This window comes from Amblyomma americanum, chromosome 3 (genome assembly GCF_052857255.1).
Source record: "Amblyomma americanum isolate KBUSLIRL-KWMA chromosome 3, ASM5285725v1, whole genome shotgun sequence".
NCBI classification, from domain to species: Eukaryota; Metazoa; Arthropoda; class Arachnida; order Ixodida; family Ixodidae; genus Amblyomma; species Amblyomma americanum.
In genome coordinates this window covers 157,399,579-157,424,579 of record NC_135499.1, presented here as the reverse complement: position 1 = coordinate 157,424,579, position 25,001 = coordinate 157,399,579, and the positions used below count along the sequence as shown (strand labels likewise).

Sequence of the window (25,001 nt, the reverse complement as noted above, 5' to 3'; positions counted from 1 at the left end):
TATGCAGAAGGCAGTGCAGTACTATGGAATGTTGTTAAAGTGCTCCTGAGGACAACTTTATCTAATTTTTATTCTAGGTAAAAAATCAATCCTGTGGTGTTTTTTGGCTACATTTTATATTGATCGTTGTCCGACATTAAGAAATGCATTAACTCAAGAATTGGATTTAGAATTTTTTTCCGCCACTAGATTCGAACTCATGACGTCAAGACCAAAAGGGACACCATGATCACTGTTTGCGAGTTAATGGCAGCTTAGCCTAGCCTCAGGGATCTATGTGAAAAGGTACTGTCTTGCAGCACTCAATTTTCCTTGTGAAAACAGCTAGTGGTGGTGACACCTGTATTTCATTTTCTGACCTTTTCAAGCATGTAAAAGCTCCCTTTTCAGCTAAAGTAGTGTCTTTCTTTGTCATCGGAAGGCAGTAATCTGTTGACACAGGCCAACTTCAGTTCGTCCTCAGTATCTCCTTAACCTCCCTGTAGTGATGTTAAAGTTGTAATGAAGAGAATGTGCTGTTCCAATTTATCTGGGACAGCACAGCATGTAAATACAGCTAGCATAGTCGGAGCAACAAAATTCTGCTGCATAACACAACCTCAAGATGCATTAGGAAGCAACAATAATACGTTCAGAGAAAAAGCGGTTGCAGTCAGACAAGACATTAGTTTTGGGCTTTCCAATATCTTGCCCCTGTTGCAGTCATATCAGGCTGGGGCTGGCAGTGGGGCATGCTAGCAGTAGAAAGTCGCAGTGTCTACGATATCCTTCGGGAATTGTAATCAGAGGACAACAGGTGACAGCAGATGGCTGTATCAAATCTCTTGATCAAAATCTTTCCACCTTGGAGAATTCCCTTAAATGCATTGCATAAATGCTTCTCATCAGCTTTTATGTCATGCCAGCTCAAATCAGGTGCATCAGCTTTTGCATGGTTCTTCTCCCATTTTCTCCTTGTTGTCGTCCATCCCATCTCGATTCTCTCCGCAGTGCATAACTGCACAAGCTGCAGTGACTTGATGGAAAACCAAACCAAAGAATGCCTGTAATGCACAGGGTTGACGCTCTTCTGTTAGCAGTCCACCACCCCTGCATTCGTCCCTGTCATGTTCTGCCTTTCTATGGCTGATGCCTGACATGTCTTGGCTTATTGGAGTTATTGGAGGCCAAAGTGTCATATCCTCGCATCAGCTAGCCTCGGCTTGTTCTCATTTCTTTGTGTAGCCCAGCAGCGAAGCCGTGACAAGCTCTAGCATGCCGCGACATGTACTTTTATCAGGAATCTTCAGTGCTCTGCTCTGTTTTGTATGGATGGTATGCAGTTGTGCCTGGATTCAGTGTAGTCATTACTAAATTGTGCATTACAACTTCCACTGACTGGTAGGTGCAGAGCAATGGCAGCAACAATGTGCCTGACGCTGCCTCATCAGATGAAGCCGCATCCGAGGCTGTTGATGCACCAGAGCCTGCGCCAAGTGGGGCCACATTGCCAGCAGGCACATCGGAAGAGGCTGAGGACAATGAGGGAGACCTGGCTGCATTGATGGCAGCCAGTAGCACGATTCTTCGCCGCAAGCAGGCCCTCAATCGCAAGCGCTCACGGCAACAGAAGGATGCGGAAGCCACCTTGCCTCTGCTTGTACCTGGCCTTGTGGATTCCGACCCATTGGTGGGTGGATGACCGAGACTGAAACGTTCTCTCTGAAACCACGGTGACTACGTTCCATGTGAATTCCACTCGTTGACCTAGGTCGGCAACTGGAACCGCTGAGTGAGCCCACAGGTGTCTCGTATTCAACCTTCCATTAAGAAAAGAAAGTGTCCTGCACCTTGTCACAGCAGAGGTCATTGCACAGCTGGTTTCGGAGGATCCACTTAGTTTAAATTCCAGTGGTTAATAAGGTGTGCCACACATCCTGGTTACATAGGCTGCAGCTAGAGAAATTTGGTTGTTGAATCTGCTATGATTGGCATGGTTGGTTTCACAGATGTGTTTCTGGTTTAGTGGTTTTTCTAGTTGCAGTCTTTAAAAGCTTCTGCTCTGTGGAAATGCAGCCATCTTCTGAAGCATGACAATGTGGCACAGCAATGTTGCTGTACATCCTTGAAGTTGTGCGATGCTTTTCCGATTCGCAGCAGGGGAAAAAATGTACTTCACTGCAGACTGGCCCTAAAACAGCCATTTGTTAATGTGAATGCACTCCGGAGTTGTCAATGAAAATTGATCTCTCTCTTCTGCATAGCTAAAAACAGCACTCCAAGTCAGCCAGTGAAATTCACCATCAGTGTTTATGCTATGAAGCAGCTCATGATGTCGACACGCTAAGAATTTGTGTGCAGGTCACTTATTATGGGCAGCTAGTGCATATAGAAACCGTTATAGTAGCTTGCTTATAGTAAAACCAGGTAGAGTGAAACTGCGGTCCCGTTTTGCCTTTCATAGATGACTGCACTTTTTTTTTCGTTTTTAGTAAAGACATTTTTAATAAAGAAACAGTTATATTATAGTGAAGAGCATTTGGCCATGGCGACTTACTTCCCACGGAATGATGACATTGTGGCACGTACCTGATTTAGGGCATCTTGGAACAACATACAAGTAACGGCATAATAGCAAGGGCAACAGTAGGAGGCAAAATGGATATCAAAGACAATTAAATGGCATTGTGCGATATGGTTCGACAACCAGGCTTGTTTTTTTTGCGAGGAAAAGCCAACTTCTTGAAGACCTTTGAGGCCGTGAGGTAAAGCACGCAGTGCGCAGGGAAACAAAAACAAAAAAAAATGGCTTGCAGTTTAGCATTGCTAAGCACGAAATATTGTGCAAAAGCACAGTTTTTTGCAAGTGGACACCACCACCATGTGCGATTGAGCTTTCCACAGACCCAGGGAGCCAGTTATGCGCCTTTCCTTTCCTCAAAAAAAAGGAAAGGCACGTAACTGCCTCAGTTTGTATGTAGACCCCACCACTTAACTTGCAGTGGGATTGAAGTGTCCACTGACCCGGTGAGCCATTTACACTTGCTACTCAGAGCCTTCCCACACACAGACACACACCGCTGGGGTTTGTGCAGCTAGAAGTGCTTTCATACTAAAATGAAGAGCTGGCTGTGAACATGGAAAAAAGACGGCGTGGGCCACTGTGGAAGGGAAGTCAGTAAAAGAGTAGTGAGAAGTAGGGAAGGGAAAACAAAAGGGCAAACGGTTGCATCACTGGGAAATGCAAAACGCCAAGCAGGGGCAACAAGAAGCAGAAGCACTGCAGTACTGCAGTACTGTACTCGACTGTGTCGCGAGCTTTTCTTTACCATTGCCTCTTAACTTACTCTGAGGCTGCAAAAGGCTACGCCGCGTTAACACTAAGCTTTGGATTGCATATGGACTAGATGCCACATTATATTTATGCAAATATGGTACTTCCACAATACTACTTCGACAAAATTGAAAATGTTATAACATAGAATATGATAACTGAAAATAAATCATTAGCACAAAATGAGATGATTAGAGCAAGACGGAAGATATTTTCAAGTGTTTCTTTTCTAAATCTACACGGTCTGTATGCTCGGCCTGCGACAGCTCTTCTGGACAATGAAGTGAAGGCTACTGGGGCGGAGCAGCGTCTTTAACCGTGCCATCTCGCCAAATGGTTCGGACACACGCACAACAGTGCGTCTGGCCACTTGGCGTGTTTCTCTCGCTGTGGCACATTCATTCCATTGCTAGTGCAGCTGACACCATGTATGGAGGCTTCTTGTAACTGGACTTGTCTAGAAAATTCGTTGTAATCACAAAAACTGCGTTTTTCCTTGACTTTCAACATTGAAAGTTGGCAGTTGTGTTAGAAATATATCTTAAATAATGAATATTAACAGCATACTGTTTTAAGAGAAAACAGATAAGTGCAATTGGGGACTATAATCCGGCGCATAGCAAGAGTGGGCATGTTTTGGCCCCATAGGTTCGGCACTGTAGAAGTTACTGTAGAGGGTTTAGATTAGGAGAAAAATCAGTCATCACAGTTTGGTTTAGAAGCAGCTGCGAGATCCACTGTGCAGGCATATTGCTAGTAGCTTCAAGAGTCAGTCGTGAGTATGTTCACATTGAAATTTGTGGTGCTGCTGCAGTTGCAGATTTACACAAAACAGAGCTGTCTTAAAACAATGCTTCGGGCTCTTGGCAGTCCTGCATCCTGTTGCATCAACACACTTTGTTCTGAAGAACAGTGGTCTTATGTGCCAGATTGCAAGCTAAATTTGCTTCTCTGATTTAATTTTTGCCTGCCACTAGCTATACTGGCAGGCGCTCTTGATAGTGTTCACATATTTGATGCCTGGCTTTTTCTTAAATTTTTTTCTAGCACGGAAATTTTACTTGGTGTTTGACACTGAAAGCACATCTGCTTTAATAACACCAATAATACTAGTGTTAATTATGCTCTTTTATATTGTATGTTGCATCCGTTTTTGTTTTTTTTTTCAGTTTCACTGAGCCGTCTTGTACGTTTTATATTGACTCATTTATTCTCCTTTTTTTTCTTCGTTTTCCTTTTTCCCCATTCATTCACACCCCCCAGAAGGAGGAGCGTGAGAACCAGTTCACACAGCAGTATTTGAATCGAGTGCAGGAAGCCCTGAAAGATGATGACAGTCGCCAAACAAAGTTCATGTGTCTGCTGAACAACGCCATGAGCGACAAGTTAAGCCCTGTGCAGGTACCAGTGACAACTTTTCCTCTGCTTTACTGTCTATCATTTCATGTGCCAACTTTTCCTGGTGCAATTCATGAATCGCAACTCGATGACATCAGTGAACCAAATGTCATGGCATGCTATCTGCATTTTGCAAACTGTAGATGAACCTATGCGCCAATGGCCCCACTGCCACAGTTCTTGCATCTTACATAGAGCAGCATTACATTAAAGGGTATCTGCATGGACACCTCCTTTTTTATGCTGTCCCGGAGTTTCATTCCTGAAATCGACCGGGAAGTGCTCTAAAAAAATTGTTTCCAAAACCACAGCGGCTGTGCATTGCAGGGAAACGCTTGAACAGGTCAAGACATTCTTTGCTTTTCAAATTTATAAACTTTTATTTCCTTGTATATGCAGTTTTATTCTCACTCTAAGTATGTCAATGAACAGTGCATCGCAAAAATTTCAGAACCAGAATTTGTACTTTGCCAAAAAAAATTCCAAAAGTGTCTTGACCTGTAGCATACCAGTCGGTACGCAGTGAATTTGAACCAGCCTTCCGCCACATTTTCTTAACTCTGCAGCGTTTTCACAAGAGTCAGACAAAAACGATATATTATAAAACAATTTTATGGGGATATAACAGTTGAATTTTGTGAGAGTGTCATAAAATTAGTTCTAATATGCAGAAACCCCTTTGCCGTTTGTGATGTTGAAGGGATTGAGTTAATGCCTACCACCTGTGTATTCTGATGCACAAAAGCCAGTAATTACATGTGAAAGCTACAATTCAGAGCCAGGATTTGAAACAGGTCCAGGGAATGGCAAGCACATTTCTGAGCAAAACTATAGCTCCTCTGCTATGCACTGGGCCATACTTTGCTCAGCTGTTCTTAAGCATGTGATCTAACGATGGGGCTCAAAAAAGTTTGGGAAGCCATGCTCAAGAAGGATTTCAGGGCTCCATATAGATGCATTTAGTACCTAGGTGCTTTCATGCAAAAGGAAAGCATTTATGTACATTATCAGTTTTGTTCTAGTAAATAATAAAATGAAGCTGCGGTCCCGTTTCAACTCCCATAGATGACTGTACATTCTTTTTCGGTTATAGTAAATATTTTTTTCGAACAAATGGCTATAGTAAAGAGCGTCGGGCAGTGGCGATGTATTCCCGCGGAATGATGACATCGCAGTACGCGCGAAGTCTAGAATTGCGAGGCCTTTAGATACTGAAGACAATAAAATAGCGCTTTTTGAGGTGGCTTCACAGCCAAGCTGGAAAGCCGCGAGGAGAAGCCAACTTTTGAAGAGCTTGAGGCGCGGATAGAAAAAGTAAAGCTGGCTATGAACGTAGAAAGAAGGCGGCGCGAGTCGCTAAGAAAGGAAATCCAGTAAAAGTGCAGTGAGGACTAGAAAAGGGAAGAAACGGGCGTACGTTTGTAGCAGGGGGAAGCGGCGGCAAGAAGCGGAGGCACGGTGCCACCGTAGGCGGTTTTGCTGTGCTTCGCTGTATTGCACGCGTTTCTTGACTACTACCTCTCAAATGATGCTGAGGCCATGGAAGACGGCGCCTTGTCTTTGCAAAGCTTTGGTTTTCACATGGAATCAAACTGGCGTTATGTTCGTAGCCCCCTGTATTCATGCAAATGCCGGAAACATGATAACATGTGATAACTGAAAATAAATAATTATCGCATAAAGGGATAATAAGAGCAGGATGTAAGGTATTTCTATGTGTTTCTTTTATAAACCAACACTTCGTGCTTAGTAAGCAGCCAGAGAGCATAGTCAGAGCCATGCCATCACCAACAAAGTAAAGACCCGATATATTAAAGGTTTTTGCTGGTTCGAGCTTTTTTACTAAAGAGGGGTTCTACTGTATAATTTGTAAAACTGTTCAGCTGTTCTGTTTTGAACTCTCAAATGAGAAATGTAAAATAAACAGGTTTCATCTCGTATAGATAATATGTTTGTGAACAGAATGTGGCCATGTATCATTCTTTCCGTGCTTGACACGTTTTATTTTTTTTTTTAGCTGTTCAGAGGCATTGAAGAGCTTCTTTATGACCATCAGGACTTGGTGGATGAGTTTGTGGGCTTTCTGCTGCCAGAGCAAGCCTTGCAGTGTGGGAAGCTCCCGCAGTACTTGACCTTCAGCAAAATACACCTTTTTCTTCGGAAACTGGAGGTGTGTTGGAACCTACTCTAGCATTTCTTGTAGCTGATAGTGACTAGTGTAGCTGACTGGAGTGGGGTAATGAGTAATGGGACACGACATTCTTTTCTTTCCTTTGTCCTTTTTATTGTTTTGTTCTTCTTATTCCTTTTTTTTTTCTCATTGTTGGTGATTGGTGCAGTGCCTCCTGTCACAGAAACCACACTGCTGTACATGTTTCACTGTAACTGTGTCTTGTGTGGACTTGGCTCCCCCTTTTTTTTTTTGCTTGCAGTATTGTTGGCCTTTTTTGTTTAGGAAGCATAAGTACCGTATTTACTCGAATGTAATGCGACCATGATTGTAACGCGAGGGTCGACTTTTTGGGTGTGAAAAGGGGAAAAAAAGAAAACTACGATTGTAACGCGAGGGTAGACTTCGGGCATGCGACAGAAAAACCGAAAGAACCCGAATGTGACGCGAGTAACCGACATCGCACAGTTATGAGGGTCAAAGACAACTTTATTGAAATACAAGCCAAACAGGCATTCCTATACACCCTCATCCTCACGGCAGTTGTCGCCGTCACTGTCATCATCACAGCTTGACTCTTCGTTGTCACTGGCTGCCTCCCACAGCAGGTCGTCCTCGCTTCCGTCTAGAGCATTTGAAATTGAGCATTTCTTAAATGCACGGTAGCCCAAATCATGAGGCAGCCCGTACCAGGCTCCTGAAACCCAGTGGGCAACGGTAGACGCGCTTGGGCATTTCAGCCTACCTGCAGGTGTTGTTGTTGATCCGCTTTCAATCCACTCCCAGTAATAATTGTTGCAAGCGATCCTTGAAGGGCTTGTTCATGCAAACGTCCAGAGGCTGGAGATTGGAGGTCATGCCACCTGGTATAACAACGAGATGCGTTCGGTCATGCTGTAGTTTTTGTTTGAAGGTGGGTATCAAATGACCTCGGAAAGAGTCCAGAACCAATATTTCTTCTGGATGCAACAATGCACCTGGCCTTCTTCGGTCCCACACGCTTTGAATCCCATCTATGACAAGATTCGAGTCCATCCAACCTTTTTCATGACATAAACTTCTGCGCCCAGCCTCGTGATGCCTTAAACTGGTTTTGGGTCCAACCCGTGTCCCACGCAAACTCCTTTGCTTTGCACTGAAGCATTTCAATGCTTACTCCAAGTAGTCGGGAACGTTGCTAACTAATGAACTCTGCAAGGCAATGCTCCAACTCCGGGAAGCGGCCTTTCTTGGGCCCCCGAGAGCCTTTTCACAGGCTGTTGCAGTTAAACGATTCCTCGCGATGTTTCCTCCATCCCCTGATGGTCGATTCGCTGACGTCCAGACGTCTTGCAGCCACTGAATTTCCCACTTTCTCAGCAAGCAGAATAGCGTTGCGCTTGAAGCCAGCTGTATACTGAGCGCGTGAGCACGCCATTCCGCTTGAAGACAACTCGACCGTTTGATAGGGATAGGCCTAGGACTCGAAGCACGGAACGCACAACTACACGCACTGGCACCAAACACGAGAAAGAGCGAACAAAGCGCGCTGCTCCATGTCCTGCTGCCTGTTAGTCAGGTGGCCACGTTTTTGCATCAGTTGCAAGGATTAACAGACAGATGGTGGTGGGATCGCTCACTCCTTTGCTGGCGTCTTGGCGGCGATTGCGAGCGCTCGGTTCCTCCGAGATGGCTGCTTCATTTTGCGGTCACGGAGGCCACACAACCTTGCTACAGGTTGCGAGCATTCGTCAAGAGGTGGCGCCCTCTCTTCGCGCCAGTGAAAAATAGGGCACTGTGGAATTACAATAGGTATGAGGTGGTAAGAGGGATCTGGAAAGGGGTGATGGTCCCTAGCCTGACCTTCGGTAATGCGGTCCTGTGTATGAGGCCAGATGTTCAAGCAAGGCTGGAAATTAGGCAACGGGGAGTAGGGAGGTTAGCTTTGGGAGCACATGGCAATACACCAAATCAGGGGGTACAAGGTGATATGGGATGGGCGTCTTTCGAGAGCAGAGAGGCTAGCAGTAAGATAGCATTTGAGGAACGATTGAGAAGGATGGAGGAAAAACAGTCGGCTAGGAAAGTTTTCAGATACCTGTATATAAAGAATGTTGACACGAAATGGAGAAAGCGAACTAGAAAATTGACAAGCAAATATCTGGACAGCAGTAAGGGGGCAAATCAGCAATTATCGGTTAAGAAAAAGGTTAAAGAAACAGAGAGAGCTCTGTGGAAAACAGGGATGCTGACGAAATCAGCACTGGGAACATACCGGACCTTTAAACAGGAAATTGTCAAAGAAAATATCTATGATAATTGTATGGGAAGCTCTTTGTTGTTTGAGGCCAGGACTGGAGTTTTGCAGACTAAGACGTATAGAGTCAGGTACCAGGAGATAGACACTTTGTGCATTGCGTGCGGAGAGGAGGAGGAAACGGCTGAACACTTGATACTTTTCTGTAAAGGGCTTCACCCTACAGTGGAAAGCAGCGGGGCTGACTTACCCAAGGCATTGGGGTTTAGGGATAGTGAAGGGAAAGTGGATTTTAAGAGGTTAGAAGTAACCAAGCGAAGGTTATCTGATTGGTGGCTAAAAGCAAGACAGGAGTAAAATTTCACAAGACATGGCTAGGTGGCTTGAGTCACCGCCCGATGTAAAGGGTTCAGCCGTATCCATCCCTGCATCCATCCATCCAGTGACTAGCTGGCGTCGGCTCTTGTTGGCTTGTTCTCACTGGCGTCGTTTTTTTTTGTGTGTGTGTGTGTTTGCGATTAGATTGCCGCTTTATCCTAGCAGTTGTGACCTGTGGTTCGCGTACTGGTTGACCGGCGAGTTTGAGTGCGTGATTTCGAATGACCAGTACGATCAACGCGCACGTTTGACACATGAAATGATTTTAATAGTGTGTGTCTGGTGCTCTTCGTAGCGTTTTTAAACCTAGTATTCGATTGTAACGCGGGGGTGACATTTCCTTTCTACTTTCAGTAAAAAAACTCGCGTTACATTCGAGTAAATACGGTAATAATAATTATAGCAATTGTTACCAGAAAAGGAAAGGCAGGGTAACTGTCTTGCTGGAGGCAGATGCCAAAAATAGAGGAGCTGCACACGTTACATACCCAGGTTCTGCGGTGATGGAGACAGCATCCTGGGTATATGCAGTCCCTGGGCAATCTTTCAAACTCTGTGGAACCCGGAAAATAGTCTGAATAGCCAAATGGTCAGAAAAAGTCTATGAACATCAAAAAAATCACTTTGCTTTGAAAAAGTGGCTGGAAAAATTGTAAATTTCACCAGGTGGCATGTTTCGCTTATGAGCAATAACATGAGCTTGTATTTGAGCCAGAAGAGTGCTTTCATTATATTCACACTGCGCTTGTCCGCACCACGCCTCATGCCGCGAACCTGCCACAAGCTAATTCTAAGCCAACACGCCACTCTGAGCTAGCATGATTGTTTCAGCCAGCTGAGATAGCGTGGGATGGCAGTACCAGCGCCCTTCGATGTGCCACATGGAAATGTGCACCTCTAGTGTAACATTTTGTTGACCTCATCCAACAGATCCACTTTGGTCAGCAGCCCCAGCAGCTTCAGCGACTAATGCGCTCCCTGACCCAGCTTCATCGCCAGCCGCAGTTGAATGCCGACGCCATCTTTTCTGTCCTTCAGCCGCTAGTTCGAGGGCACAGCCATCTGATGGAAGAGCTGCAGCAGCTGCTGCCAAATCAGGGTGTCCCTGAAAGGTGAGTGCTGGCACTCGGAAGCATCACCAGCCGCAACAAAACGAGTTTGATACATGAAACGCTGTTTTGACTGCTGTTAGAAAAATGGGCAAACTTTTGCGCTGCACTACATATTGCAGGAACCCAGCAGTAGTTGTCATGATTGGCCGCATGTGTGATGGAAGCAGTCTAATAAAAAAGCAGCAACACTGCACACGTAGCATAGCTTAACAGCCCATCCTACCCACCTCACTGTGTGAGTGCCTGCATGAATATCATAGATATGGAGGTTTATGCTATTAACAGCTGTCGCTGTAAAAACACTTTTTGTTTGTGAACAATTGGCAGTGGGCAAAGGTTGTCTAGTGCAGTCGAATTATTGGGGCTTTGCAACTATTTTCCTATTTGTTTCCTGTTCAGAACTGTCTCTTTCATCCGAGGAACTCGTGATAGAAAACTGAAATATGCATTCATACATTATGCATGACATCCTTGTGATTGATTTTAATCGTCTTGTGGGATGTCGTTTCTGCTGAAGGACGAATCCCAGCAGAAAAACGTAACAACTGTTTATTTGATTAGCGATGGCAGCGGACGAGCATACCAATGCTATGCTCGTCTCGGTAGTAGAAGGAAGAAAGCCGCTCTTCCCAGCCGGGCAGCCTGTTTTTGTAGCCGCCATTGGTGATGCATGCCTCGGGTGACGTAGCGGTGGCGCTGTGTTTTATCGGTAACGCAGTCCAGCGTGTGGCCGTGTTACGCTGGGCCAAATGATAACAAGGCGGAGGCTGCGCAGAATTATGTATAGAGTGTGTCGCCACAGTCTGAATGCTCTTAAAAGGGAGATTCTGGTAATGAATGAATGAAGGTAATGAAGTTTTGCTGATGCTCCCCCTTCTGCTCGAGCAAGCTTGCATGTCAGGCGCTCCCGCGCGCTTTTATGGGATGAGTCACGGCACTGGCGCTTGTTGAAAGCTGCAGTGTTATCGCATTTGCACAATTATTTGAACAGTCTGCTTCGGAAAGCACCTCTCGCTATATTTGGAACCAAACTGCGAATACAGCGTGCATTTTTTTTTTTGCAAAAGACACCCAAGTGCTGTGATGTTAGTGCACGTTTAAGACCCCCCAGTTGGTCTAAATTCATTCGGAGCCCTCCACTACAGCATCCCTTATAACCCATCTGTCATTTTCGGATGTTAAGCCACACAGTTTACAATTTTTTTTTTTCTCTTGGAGATACCCACAGTGAGCTCACCCACCAGGCTTATGAGATGCGAGGAAATGCCAACTTTTTATCGACCCTGGCCACCGAGGCGAAGTGCATGGCATGCTCTGGCGGAAAAGGGTTGGTACAAACGGGAAAAGTAGGTGGAAGACAGTGAAAGAGCCATGAGGAGCAGGAAGGAAAAAAAAAGGTCATACGGACACAGAGTTGTGCAGCTCAATACACAAAGCAGAGGAACAAGTCTCAGTGTAGCAGCCACTGCTGCGCAAAAGGCCGCAGGTGTTAATGCGCGGGATGCTTCCCGCAGAATAATACGAATTCTCTGTTTTCGGTTCACAGAATTTAAAATTTTCTGCCGCGGAAAATTAGGGGCCTTAGTATTGCCAGCATATTCCAACAACGGCACTCATTCCTGCTTCCTTGTTTGGCCGTTGTAAAGCAAAAGCCGTGCTACAGGCTACACTAATCGAGCTCATTACTACTGCAGCCTGATGGATGACTTTGAGGAGGTGACGCTACCTGATGAAGAAGAGGAGGAAGAAGAGGAGGAGAACGGAGCAGGAGGTAGTCCAGGGGGTGCTGGCAGCAGCTGCGAGGAACTGACACTGTCACCGCCCAGGGATACCCCTGGCACCTCGCAGTGCCCCTGCACATGCCACCAGCGCAGCTCTGACCCACGCTTCCTCAGCCGAGTGCGTCACTGCACGCGCTGTGGCATCAAGGTAACCGCAGCGTGCAGTGCCAACGCGCTTTGGCAACATTCAGCTCATCATGATTTGTCAGTCTTCATACTAACCTCAATGCATGCAGGTCTCTTGTTCAGCCTTCCTAGTCTGACATGATTTGAAGCTGATCACTTCAGGTTTAACCCACTTAGAATAAAGTGCTGTAGTGCAGTTTATTTTTGCAAAAAGGTTGAAAACATTAGCTAGATTCTGCATGTGAAGAAACAAGCGCTGACCAAGGCAACTGAAGAAAAGCATAGAAACATTGACGGTTGGAGATGCTTGGTTTTTCTGGAGAGAGCGATAACGAGTAGGGAGAGCGATAACTTTCCAATCATGTTTGACTACACAGAGTTTAACTTCAGCGTCAGGGTTAACTTTGCATACCTCGTCATTGTACATATACTATATGAGAAATTTCTGTTCAGAAGTACTGGTGACCTTCGTGGTGGTATGTGGTGGCACATACAGCTAATTTCGTAAAAAAGGCACAAGTGTCCACATAAGTAGACATGCCATGCACTTGTGCAAGGATATGTCTTTGTGTGCTGTGTGTATATGTAGTGCTTCTGGGTACAGAAGGTTTTCGATCTGGTGCTTTTGCAGTTTCTGGATGGCCGCGTGTTTCTGCAGACCGGCAAGGTTTTGCGTCCAGCCCGAGTGACCATTGGCAGACCGCAAACTCCTGAAACAGACACTGACACCTCAGAGGTTAGGACATCAGAAAAGCACACAGAAGTAATGATTCAATAATAAAAAAAAACTGTTTTTAGTCTGTGTATGTTTATCGTGGCTTGCAAAGTGAAATTTGTGATCGCAAAGGTTACCCAGCAAAGCCAAATCTGTGTGACATGTCTGGTTTACAAGAATATTGAAGTCATTCACAATAATGGAATGCTAAACTGGGCAGGAGCAAAACAACTTTTGTTTCTGAAATGAGCTGCCCATATCAGCACTGTAACAATTCACACACTGGGCAAAATAGAAGTTACATTTGGCACATTGATCAATTTTTTTTATTTACCCAGGTTTGGAAGAGCAATGTTTAAATTTATTTGGGCTCAGTTCTGCAGTATCTCAAAACACCAAGTGCCTGTAAACAGCAAGCAGCTCAAGTGGGGTTGTCACAAGCTCTTTGATGTTTATAAACTTTCAGCTGCAGCCACAGTCCTTGCAGCGCCAAAACTCATTAGATGTCAGTGTGCCCCAGTGGATTCTTGTGCCATGAAATCTGTTAATTCAACCCCCATTCATTTGGAAATTTAGACTTGTCATGCAAGTGTGTGGCATCGGAAAATTGTTTATTCAAACGCCCTGGAGCTGGATAATTTGGGTATTTCTTCCCCTCTCTTGAAGTTTGAATTAGCGAGGTTTTACTGTACTTTGTGCGCATTTGTTTATACCTCAGGGACTCTGTCCAATGCAGTTTGCAGCTATGGCCAGCAATGCAAGCAGAGAAGCATTAGTCCAAACACCCCTAGAGAGCTTAGTATTAAACTGAAGGGTACATCTACATCTTATGTTTCTCTGGAACGGTAGCTGTATCATAGGCATGTGCTTTGAACTCGCGAATCAGTGTGTTCCTAAAGTATTCAAAGTGTGCTACTGTTATACCTCGGCAAAATCACTAGTGCTCATTCAGGCTCCCTCACAACAGTTTGGTCAACCTACGGACTAACTCAAATTAAAAACTCACAGAGGCCCGGGCTCACTCGAACTCACTCATTTAGGTTTATGGTTTAGGGGTTTTAACGTCCCTAAGCGACTCAGGCTATGAGGGACGCCATAGTGAAGGGCTCCGGGAATTTCAACCACCTGGGATTCTTTAATGTGCACTGACATCACACAGTACACGGGCCTCTAGAATTTCGCCTCCATCGAAATTCGGCTGCCAGTCGAATTTTGATGGAGGCTCACTCATTTCAATTCACAGTTCACCTGAACTCATTCATTCTTCTGACTCATGACTCATTTGGGCTCGCTCACTCATTTCGAATCAAGACGCGCATTGGGTGACTGAAGCGCCGAAGTGGCACGCCCCTGGGCCAACCGACCGCGTGACAAAGGACCCCACCCTCCGCGCAGCACATCCCCACATGGCTCATTACCGCACCTATACCCACATAAACTAGCAAAAGGGAAGGGACAAAATGCCGTCTTCCTCGCTTCAGCGGAATCCTCTTCTTCAGTCGCCCGCAGTCGCCCAAGCTGCCTTGCCCTCAAGCATCCTTGGTCGCGGCAGTACATCATTCCTTTCCTTCGCTGTCAGTAAACAAGGAGGCAAAAAAAAAAGTCTATGTGCACACCATTGTGAAAACGCACACCATAATCTGAGCCTTAGCCCGGACTGACTCATGACTCGGATCATGACCTGAATGTGAGTTAGGGCTTGTATATGTGACTTTAGTTCTTGTTTTGGGCCAGTGGATTGTTTTATGACTTGTCTTTGTGACTGTACTTTCAAATGGCTATAAATGTCACGTGATTGAAATGTATATATGCCGGCATCCTCATCTGATAAAGTGTCTTTGGTCTGTAGTCTATCACTGGACCCAGTGTCACATCCCCATTCCCTTTGGAGGCCCTTCGCCCCCTAACACGGGGCTCACTCATGACTCAGACCATGATCTGATGCGAGTCCGAACTCACTCACGACTCAGGTCATGATCTTAATGCGAGTCCGAACTAACTCATGACTCAGATCATGAACTGAATGTCAGTCCGAACTCACTCAGCACTCAGATCACGACCTGAAGATGAGCCCGAGTGAGTCCGTTGCCCTGTGGCTACTATATATATAAAAAAAAAGGGTACAGCTTATGCACTTGCCAACCATCTATATTCTCAATCACAGGCTATCCTTCCTTGAACCCCTTGTAAACCACTAAGGCAGCACAGTAAAAGCAGCTATGGCATGGTCTTTTGTATGCCTTGGATTGACAGGTCATGCACATGCATTGTCAAGATGTGCATGCATACTTGTGAATGCTGGACAGTTAAATTTGTAGCAAGCACTTGTGTCATCAACCTCTCTGCATCTTCGTCTTCAGTTGTGTTCAGTTTTAAATTTGACTGCCAAGGTGTATTAGCCATAAAGTTGGTAATCGTGGCTTGTTTGACCCAGTGTTCCAAGTCCAAGACTGGAAGAGACGGAGATAAACCAAGCAGCAAGGAAGGACAAGCCATCATCTGGACAAGGTGTGTAAAAGTAGCTTTTAGCATACAGGTGCGAGCGATTCATAAAATTTCTTGTTCGAATATTGTGCACTCTACAAGCTGCAAGCGACAGCGCAGTGTGCATTTCGCTGGTGTTTTTGGCCACTTATAGAACGTGAAGCATAAGCTTTTATCTTTTGCACTTACAGCTGTCAGTGGCTCAAGCTGCGATATCTCAGTTGTGGAGATGTCCGCGTTATCTACAGCTGCAAGAGGAGGCGTGCACTTGAGACGTCCTGTGTGTGCCTGCCTTTCACAGCAGGGCCTGTGTTGGTAGGCTCGCGCTGGCTAGATCCTTCCTTCTCATTCGACATTACCATGATTATCTGCTCACACCAAGGGTATAGCTGCCTGCCTGTGAGAGGAGGTCATGCTATGGCCCTCTCTGTGTTCCGGGCAGTGTTGAGCAAGCACAGTATGTAGAAAGAGGGGCATGGTATAGTACAGTGTAATCCACTTATAATGATACAGATATAACGTTGTAGCGCTTAATGATCAAATTCTTTAGATTTATCAATTATCCCATTTCCCCTAGGTAAAAATTAACCATATATAACGATAAAATTGTCAGCAAAATAACGGATACAACGATAGGATTCTGGTCACCCGGAATGTGTGTACCACCACAATTTGGCTGAATGTTTGATAAAATAAAATATTTTGAAGTGAATTACATTAGAGCTTCGCAAACGGACTGGCGTGGAGAAATCCATGAGGCATTGGGTATACCGCCTTGGGGACCAAGTGCTAGCACTGTTGCAATCGCTGGAGGGAGGAAGGAAGAGCCTGCTTGGCTGCCACTGTGCAACACTTAATCACACAAACTATTTGTGCACTCATGAACTGTGTAAAAATGGCAGCGACTAAGCATAAGGCAGTATATCTGACTCCCCCCCTCCTTTTTGTCATTGAGAATTTACTTTCTTTTTTTTTTAAGCATTAGTGTTAGCTTTTCTTACCATGTTCTTCTGTTTTGCACAGTCTGCAGCGCAAACCTCGGCAGTGCGCGCTGATAACATCATGGGTGTTTATCTTTTTATATTTTGATGGGAGCTCCTGCGGAAGTGGCTCAAACTTGGCAGAGTGCCAAGACGCTGTGCGCACTTGACAGGGGCACCCATGGCAGTGGCTACATGCATAGGGGAATATGTGGGTGTTTTCTTTTTGCTTTTTTTTTCTCTTTCTCCATTTTTCTCAATGTCATAAGTGCATTGCACTGTAGTGCATGGCGAGAGGGATAGCAGCTGCATGGCGCTCCCTCTCTCAGATGTGATGGGAAAGCCAGTGATTGGAGACCCTGCTGCTGCACCTCCACTCCTCCAACTGTCACTGAATTTCGCGTTTACATTGCTATAACCATGTTTTCTGTGACTAACTGGCTCAGCTGCACAAGACAGGCTCAGTTTTGCCTCCTTATGCTTTGATTTTATGGTTTGCAAGCTTACAGCTTTCATAGCTGGTTACCTCTGCATGTTTTATTATGCAAATGCAAAGCTTTTTTTGTCGCCGCGGGCTGTGGCACAAACTCGATTGAGAGGGTTTGCCTAGCCAGTTGTTGAAAAGGCAGGATTGATTACAGCACGTGGGCCAACAGTTCAAAGCAGCCAAAGGCTAATGCGTAAGATTACCAGATCACACATTGCAGTGGTGGATGTGGCTAATTGATTGGTCTCGCAAACTTGATAGATTAGCATCCATAAGCATGGCTGCATCAAGGCAGTGCCAAGTTTAACAATCATGTTGCTGATGGTTGTGCACTGCTGTAGTTTGCTTGTTTCGCTTTATATCATCAAGCTTGCTCCCCACCATGTTCTCAAGCACATGTAATTGTGTGCTTTGCATGTTAGCTGGCACATATTTGTGTGATCGCCAGCACTTTATGAATGTGAGTGAACAACCCACAAGCTCTGCTGCTGCCATTTGGCACACCAGCATTGAATCACTAGCCATTTACTAATCTTTGAAGCTACTTGGCACAGCTATTTGTAGGAGCTGTAGTGGGGCACTTTCATCATAGCGAAGCAGCTGCATTCTTGGCTAAAGACAGGGCTTTTCGTGCTTAGAATATGGAGTTGTTTTGCTGGAAGGTCTCGATTCTTGCTTGAGAATTCTGTTTGCTGAGTGGTTAGGGTGCTCTGCTACTGAGCTGGAAGTCCCAGGTCCAATCCCAGCCGCGGCAGCCATATTTCGATGTAGCCAAAAAGTAACAGGTGCCTGTGTGCCGTACAATGTCAGTGCACATTAAAGAACCCCACATGGTTCAAATTGATGCACGGCCCTCCACTACAGTTTCACTCATAACCTATGTTTTCCATTAAGACGGCCAATTACAGTTACAGTTTCCTTTGACAATTGCAGGCAGGATGACAAGATGCTGTTGCAGTCGTGCCAGCAGTATGGCTCAGAAAAAGGAATCCAGCGAACGTCACAGGCCCTTGGAAGACCACCGGAACAAGTGCGCTGCTCAATTTCTCACTAAAAATTTTTTTTGTAATCACGACAACCTTATTGTGTACGAAAGCAAATTTGTTGGGAAGCTGTCGGGCTTATGACAGTTTTTGCGTGACATAAAATGAGCCAGGCATCCAAAATGCCTTGCTTCAAACACAGACTTCTATGCCACAGAACTGAGCATTGTCATGCAGGAGTTGTTGCAAACAAGCTCCTTGTCCGATTTATTACTGCAAGCATTTGCCACGGAATTCCTCGAGCGACAAGTACATGGCGAGGCAAGGACAAAGTCTCTTTCCTGGGGAAATGGTGGCCAGGAAGACCAAGTGAAGGAACACACAGGAAGAAGTTGGCAGAAGCAAGCGCCTCTGTCCGCCTCTTTATAAAAACGATTTTGTGTACTCCACATCACTGTTCACGTGCAACGCTTTGGAAGCTGTGCAAGTAATGGGCATCAAAAGCGCATCATACCGCCGTGTGTCACGCTTAATTCTTACGGCTCTATCCAGTGAGGGGCAGGACGAAAACATGACAGGGTACAAAACAAAATGCTAGACACACCAATCGTGGTACTTGCACATTGCCACTACAAAAGACACTTATCTACTTGCTATGTTAAGGTAGTCAGGTGTTCACCTATTACTCTCTTTTTCAAATTTCGAGTTTCTCTACTTTGCTGGGATGGCAGACTACTTTCGGGCACAAATGTAGCCAGTGGGAATGTAGCCAGTGCTAGCTTTAGCAGCTTTGTGCGTGAAGTGTGTTAGCCAGATTATAGTCAGGTTATGCGGACTTAATCAGTTATAGTTGGAAAAATTACACTTGCATTTAAGTCTGCTTGAGAGTGGAAATGCGAAAGCCTTTCCCCTTCTTCATCTCCCTCCATTTTTCATTATTATTATTATTATTATTTTTGTATATATTTTTGTTTTTATTATTATGCCACTCATGAGCCAAGAAAGGCTTATGCCTTAATAAAAAGCTTGACTAGTAGTTGAAAGCGGAATGTCCTTGTAGGCTGAGAATGACTAGACACTTTGTAAGCACCAATGACCGAGGTAGGCATTCTTATGCTTTGGAAGCACTTGTGGCTGATGTATGCATTCTTGCCTTGTAGGTTTTGTCATTCACCTGCTTGTTCTATGTTCCAGGTTACCAGCCGTTTTCAAGAGCTGATTCGTTTGTTTGAGGCAAGTAAGAGCGATGACGAAGTGGATTCATGACAGTGGCGGCGCAAGTTTGCTCACGTGGTCACCTTTTGTACATTCCATCACTGAATTTTCTCCATCATCATCCTGTGTACTGCTGAAGAGGCTCAGCTTGGCGCACAAGAAAGCTCGTCGCACGTAGAGCATTGCATATTGTACAGTTTTGCTGCCATGCCGATTCCGCATCCTCACATCTGTTGTCTAGTCATTATTTTTACCAGTGCACAAACTGGCCTAGCATCACTGAATTTGTGGACTGTTGAAAGTGGGTGCGGTGAGGACATTGTGACAGTGACTGTAATCTGAATGTTCCTGGTGCTTTTAGTGCTGGGCTCAAGTGTGGTCATATGCTGTATGTACCATAAAATCTGTTGTCACTGCTGAAAGTGTAGTGTGGTTGCTGTATTTATGCTTCACACTTAAACCCAAGCTAGCTTGGACTTTCTCCTTTTTCTTTGTTAGTGTTGTAAATACAGGCCACAGTTCATTGCTTCCTTTCTGCATTCCTCCACTTGTGGTTGTCAGGTATGACACTGTTATATGCACACACATCGTTGGCATTCACATTGTAGCAGTTATAAGTGAACAGTTAGTGATCTCGTGCTTGCTGTCAAAAGCTCTGTGAACTTTGCGTTATTGCAAAATGTGGCACTTTGGTCACTGTTGCTTTATACAGTTACTTTTTCTTCATGTGTGCTTACTGTTAATACAGTTCCTTATCTCACAGTTTTTTTTTTTTGTGTGTGAATAATATAATGCACATCATTATATGAATGACAATTAAGGTCAGGTGCAGGTTGTAAATGATGTGTGTTTCAAAGCATCATGTAACTTTTAATGTCTAAGTAAAGCATATTTATTTGGCCTTTATGAGATGAGATAAAAGCATTCATATCCGTTGCACATTAGCAGATCTGAGTTACTTTTCTCCTCTCCCTCTGTAATGGTTGCCCTCAAGGGACAGCATGGTGTGACACTAAAGCATTGCATTATGGCTATATCTGAAAGCTTGAAGGGAAAGCATCATCTATTGCTAATCGCTAATATGTGCAGCAGCGCTAAGAAAACGTCCATGTAAGGCATCGTTTTACTGGTTTGTTTGGTTTGGTTTTGGTGAGCGTTTTTGTATCCCTTGCTTTAATTAACTAGCGACATTTTTAGGGCTGCTGCGGTGGCTCAGCGGTTATGGCACTCAGCTGCTGGCCTGAAAGGCACGGGTTCAATCCCAGCCACATTGGTTGAATTTAGATGGAGGCGAAATTCTAGAGGCCTGCGTACTGTGCAATGTCAGTGCACATTAAAGAACCCCAGGTGGCCGAAATTTCCGGAGCCCTTCACTATGGCATCCCTAACAGCACAAGTCACTTTGGGACGTTAAACTCCCATAAACCATAAACCAAACCAAAACTATAATCTGTATCATACATCAGATGCAACGCTGTGAAAGGTACGGAAGTAGTCTGCACCGGAAAATAAAAGGAGGCATGTTACTCCGCACTTGTTCTGTGGCTGTGTGGTGTAAGGCATGAGAAAGCTACAGCGTGTCGTCAGCAATAAGAGTGCATTTAATCGAACTCATGACAAATGTCAGTTTCGCTCACCACAAGGAATGCACTACTTTTTGGTCACAGATGTACGCAGTGCAAACGAGAGCGCTAGCTTTGACAGCGTTGCACTTGATGTATGAAACGGAGTATAGTGACTTTTAATTGGCTAAAGCATGTACACAGAATGGGCTAAAGCTGAAGGTACACAAAACTGCTTTTTTTTTTCTAGTCGCTTTCTTTGGCTGTATCTTTACAGGTTCATGTCTTTGTCACGAGTTGGAAAAACCATGGGCCTTTTTTTAGTAAAACTCAAGGTTCAGTTTTTCTCAGTACTAGTTATTCTCGACACGCACTTCGTATGTGTTTGTGTTACTCCATTTGTCTCCGCCTCATGGCATAGGTAATGGACTTAATGAGTTTAGGGGAATGTAAATTTGTAACAAAAAAGTAATTACCCAGTGGCATCCACCCAAGCAAAGCAATATGGCTACATAGAAAAGCTATACGACTTTCTTGGAACCTTTGCAGTTGAAGAAAAATTTGTCCTGGTCTGGGGATGAAACCAGAACAGTGAGCAGATGACAGGGCGAGGCCAAATATATTAACTCGAAATTGGAATGGCTATAGTTGAGTTTAGGGGAATCGCATTATGAGAAGTAAATTTGTAAATTGTGCAGTTTAACATCCCAAAGTAACACGGGCTACGAGAGACACTCTAGATGAGAGCTCCTGGATAATCTAGACCACCTGGGGTGCAGCCATATGGCTGCAAAGGAAGGAAAGGTTTCTTTTCCTTTGTAGGCATGTATGGCTTCACTTGGGTATATGCTAATGAGCAGTTATACCCTTATTTGGTAATACTGTTTCTCTTTGTCTCAAAGGGATTGGGTAGGGCACTTTGTACCCAAGCTAGACCAGCCACATAACACTACATCACCTTGAGACCATGTCTGTGAGCCAGTATTACCCAAATTCGCAAAGATGAGTGCTTATTGCCCGGTTTGAATGCGACGTGCATCAGTGCAGCACTCTACAGATTTGTCAACATCATACAACCTCCCCCTCCCTCAACAGACCTTGTGTAGCAGGAAACAACTGCCATCAAGTCATGCTGTTTCAATAAAAGAGCCATTTAAAAACACTGGCAACAATTTATTCATCATCATCACCTTCAGAAGGCTGATGCTTTTTCTTCTTCTTTTTAGGAGTGACCGGCTCGCTCTTGACTGGCACTTGTGCTTCAGCCTGCTCAGCGCCTTTCTTCTTCTTCTTCTTGGGTGTCACCGGCTCGCTCTTGACAGACACTTCAGGCTCCTCTGCTTCCTTCTTAGGCTTCTTCTTCTTCGGCTTTTCCTCGTGAGCGACCTCTTCTTGTTCCTCCTCCGGTTCCTCCTGGAGCTTTCTCTTCTTGCCGGTGCCAGACGCCGTCGGCAGAGTCGAGTCCGCGGCCGGCTCGTACTGACGCACTGCGCTCTTGTGCTCGTACCTATCCTGCCTGGCCTTGCCCCTGGCGGTGCCACTGATCCTCCGGTTGGCCGTGCCTTCTTCGAGCATGCGCAGGCGTGTCTCCAACTTCGCCCTGTGCTCGACGCCCAACTCCGTGCCCGTGCCATCGTCTCCCAGGGCGTCCACCCTGGTCGCCAGCGCAGCCTTGGCGGCCAACATACGCGACATCTTGCCCTTCAGCTTCTGCGTGCTCTGGCCCACCAGCTGCGCGTGGTAGATGAGGCCGTACTTGGGCGTGTCGTGCTTGGTCTTGAGAGCGCGGAAGAGCGCCTTCTCGGCGCCCAGAATCTGTACCGTGGACGCCGGGTGCTTGGCCAGGTTTAGCAGAGAGCCGGCATGCGAAATCAAACGTGCCCCGACCAGTTCGCCGACCAGAATGGTCAAGTTGGGCGCCACAGCTATCATGCGGTTCTTCAGGTATTCGAACAGCTGGGCACGGTAGTCGCTCATCTGGATTATCTCGTGGCACAGGTGCTGGATGTTGCGGATGTCCTCGTCGGAAACCTCTGTGCCCATGGACACTTCAGCGAGTTCCTTCACGCTCGACTCCAGGTCTTCTGGCAGAATGTCCGACAGGTCCGTCTCAATGGCGTTGGTGCGCAGGCCGACGGTCTGCACGGTGCGCACGAACTGCATGTTATCCGTCACGACTTTCGAGAGCTCTGGAAAGTGCCAGCCGTACCACTCCTTGCAGCGCATGATGTAGTTGTTGAGCTCCTTGTCCAGATCATCCAGGAGCGACACTGCTTGGATGATCATGGTGTCGACTTTGTCGGGGCTGAACTTGAGCTTGTAGCGGGACAAGCTGTGCGCCAAACCCAGAGCCATAGCTGTCATCTCTTTCTTTGGGAGCCCTGTGATCAAACTGTCTACCTGGGATCGAATGCAACGCATAAGCTCTTGGATGGAGCTGTTGGCTACACAACTGATACTGAACTTATCTTTGATGACATTTCCGAGTTTAGCGTCCGCGACGGCAAGACTCTCGTGCGCCTCCTTGGCTACAACCTTCTTCAACACTTTCTTTAAGCTTTTACTCAGCTTTCCCTCCACGGCTGCCGTAGCTGCCGCAAGAGCTTGAGTCATGTCTTCGAACTTTTCGAAATGCTTCAGTTTCACCACACGCGACGCTTTGTCCGGAGTCTCGAAGTCTTGGAACAAGTTATCAGTCTTCTGGAGCTTCTTTTCATCGAGAACTTTGAAAATGGCGTAACCCGCCGGCGATTCAAAAAGCACCAGCATGACGGAAAGCTTTGCTTTGGTCGCAACAAACGATAAACCACTACGTTTCACCACGTGCAAGACGCCATGCCAAACAACCACCGGCACACTCGCGAAACACGCGCACAGCCACCACAGCGTGCACAAGTAGGCGGATGAATACAATGGAAGGTTGCAAGTGCGAAACTGCAGCAAATAAAAAAAAATAAGCGCTACGTATTTTTATTTATTTTTGACAATATATTTTAATCAGCTTGTTTGAAAAGTTTGCTTAGCAAACGTATCAGCGACATTAGGTTTTTTTTCTTTGAGCGCAAGACCACCTTCATTTATGTGAGTTGGTCTTGTGATGGTGATGGCGATAAAACGTCGCGCACTGCTTTATTATGAAACTTTTTAAAATAAATTTAACTCCAAAGTAATTTATATGCTCTGTTTTGTGAAGCATTTTATATAACTTGTTTTATTCATTAACGTATATCAACGTTTGACATTGGTGCGAAATTCGAATGCACAGCAGCGCAAGTCACCTTCTAATGTAACTCATTTATCAAGTGTTAATACTATTACCCAGTGTTGTCGGTAACGCGTTACCTTTTTCGGTAACTTAGTTACGTACTCGTTACCAATTCGGAACTGTAACGGGTAACGTACTTACGTTAACATTTTTCGGTAACGTGAGGTGTCACGTTACTAGTTACTTTTTGTTCCAGTTGTGACCCACTCCGCCCCTTTTTTTAGAAATAAAAAGTGCAGAGCACCTAAAATGATGTAAATAAACAAAATGTACAGCTGCTCCCGACAACCCTTGTTGGGGCTCGCATGCATGCCAGAAATCAGCTGCCCTTGACGACGCAAACTAAAAAAAAAAAGACAACAGCCATAAAGCACGAAACACGTGCACGAACACGCATTCACACACTTGCCTTCACCTACCTCCCCTTCCCAAACCACTTACACAGACAACTCTACAGAGTGGAAGCATGCCGAGCATTTTGGAACATCACATTTTCAGAATTACTCTAAATTTGTTGAGAGTTCAGCGATGTTTTCTTTGTGAAGTTAGAATTGATGATGGAGTGTCATTTTGTGTTTAATGCCACATTCAGAAGATGGCTTCACCATGTGCAACAGAGTTGGAATTTAACCCTTGTAACATCTAAAGGCAACTTTACGCCACTACAACATTGCTAAGCTCCTGCACATTTGTGCGAACTATTCTCGTTAAATCAGGATATCGCGTAAAATCGTTGTTTGGGCTAGATGTTATATGTGAAATGTGAGCTTTATAAATTTGTTATCGTAAGTTCTTA

The 25,001-nt window shown here is 45.3% G+C and overlaps 2 protein-coding genes across 5 annotated transcripts in view; one reads left to right on the top strand and one right to left on the bottom strand.

Annotated features, from left to right (window-relative positions):
• mute (gon-4 like protein muscle wasted) overlaps nucleotides 1–20,284 on the top strand; it is a 45,805-nt gene extending 25,521 nt beyond the window's left edge. For 2 of the 4 annotated variants that reach the window (XM_077658509.1, XM_077658508.1), the window contains exons 16-24: nucleotides 1,385–1,669; nucleotides 4,577–4,714; nucleotides 6,729–6,881; nucleotides 10,426–10,607; nucleotides 12,302–12,536; nucleotides 13,146–13,250; nucleotides 15,664–15,737; nucleotides 18,114–18,210; nucleotides 19,358–20,284. In XM_077658509.1, the coding sequence (XP_077514635.1) occupies nucleotides 1,385–1,669; nucleotides 4,577–4,714; nucleotides 6,729–6,881; nucleotides 10,426–10,607; nucleotides 12,302–12,536; nucleotides 13,146–13,250; nucleotides 15,664–15,737; nucleotides 18,114–18,210; nucleotides 19,358–19,429 (1,341 nt within the window). In that variant the 3' untranslated portion in view covers nucleotides 19,430–20,284. The remainder of the gene's footprint in view (nucleotides 1–1,384; nucleotides 1,670–4,576; nucleotides 4,715–6,728; nucleotides 6,882–10,425; nucleotides 10,608–12,301; nucleotides 12,537–13,145; nucleotides 13,251–15,663; nucleotides 15,738–18,113; nucleotides 18,211–19,357) is intronic. The other 2 variants (XM_077658510.1, XM_077658511.1) reach the window with 2 other exon arrangements.
• Nucleotides 20,285–22,092: 1,808 nt separating this feature from the next.
• nop5 (nop5 ribonucleoprotein) lies at nucleotides 22,093–23,838 on the bottom strand. The gene has a single exon (XM_077658512.1). The coding sequence runs from the start codon at nucleotides 23,707–23,709 to the stop codon at nucleotides 22,114–22,116; it is 1,596 nt and encodes a 531-aa protein (XP_077514638.1). The 5' UTR covers nucleotides 23,710–23,838; the 3' UTR covers nucleotides 22,093–22,113.
• Nucleotides 23,839–25,001: the final 1,163 nt, after the last annotated feature.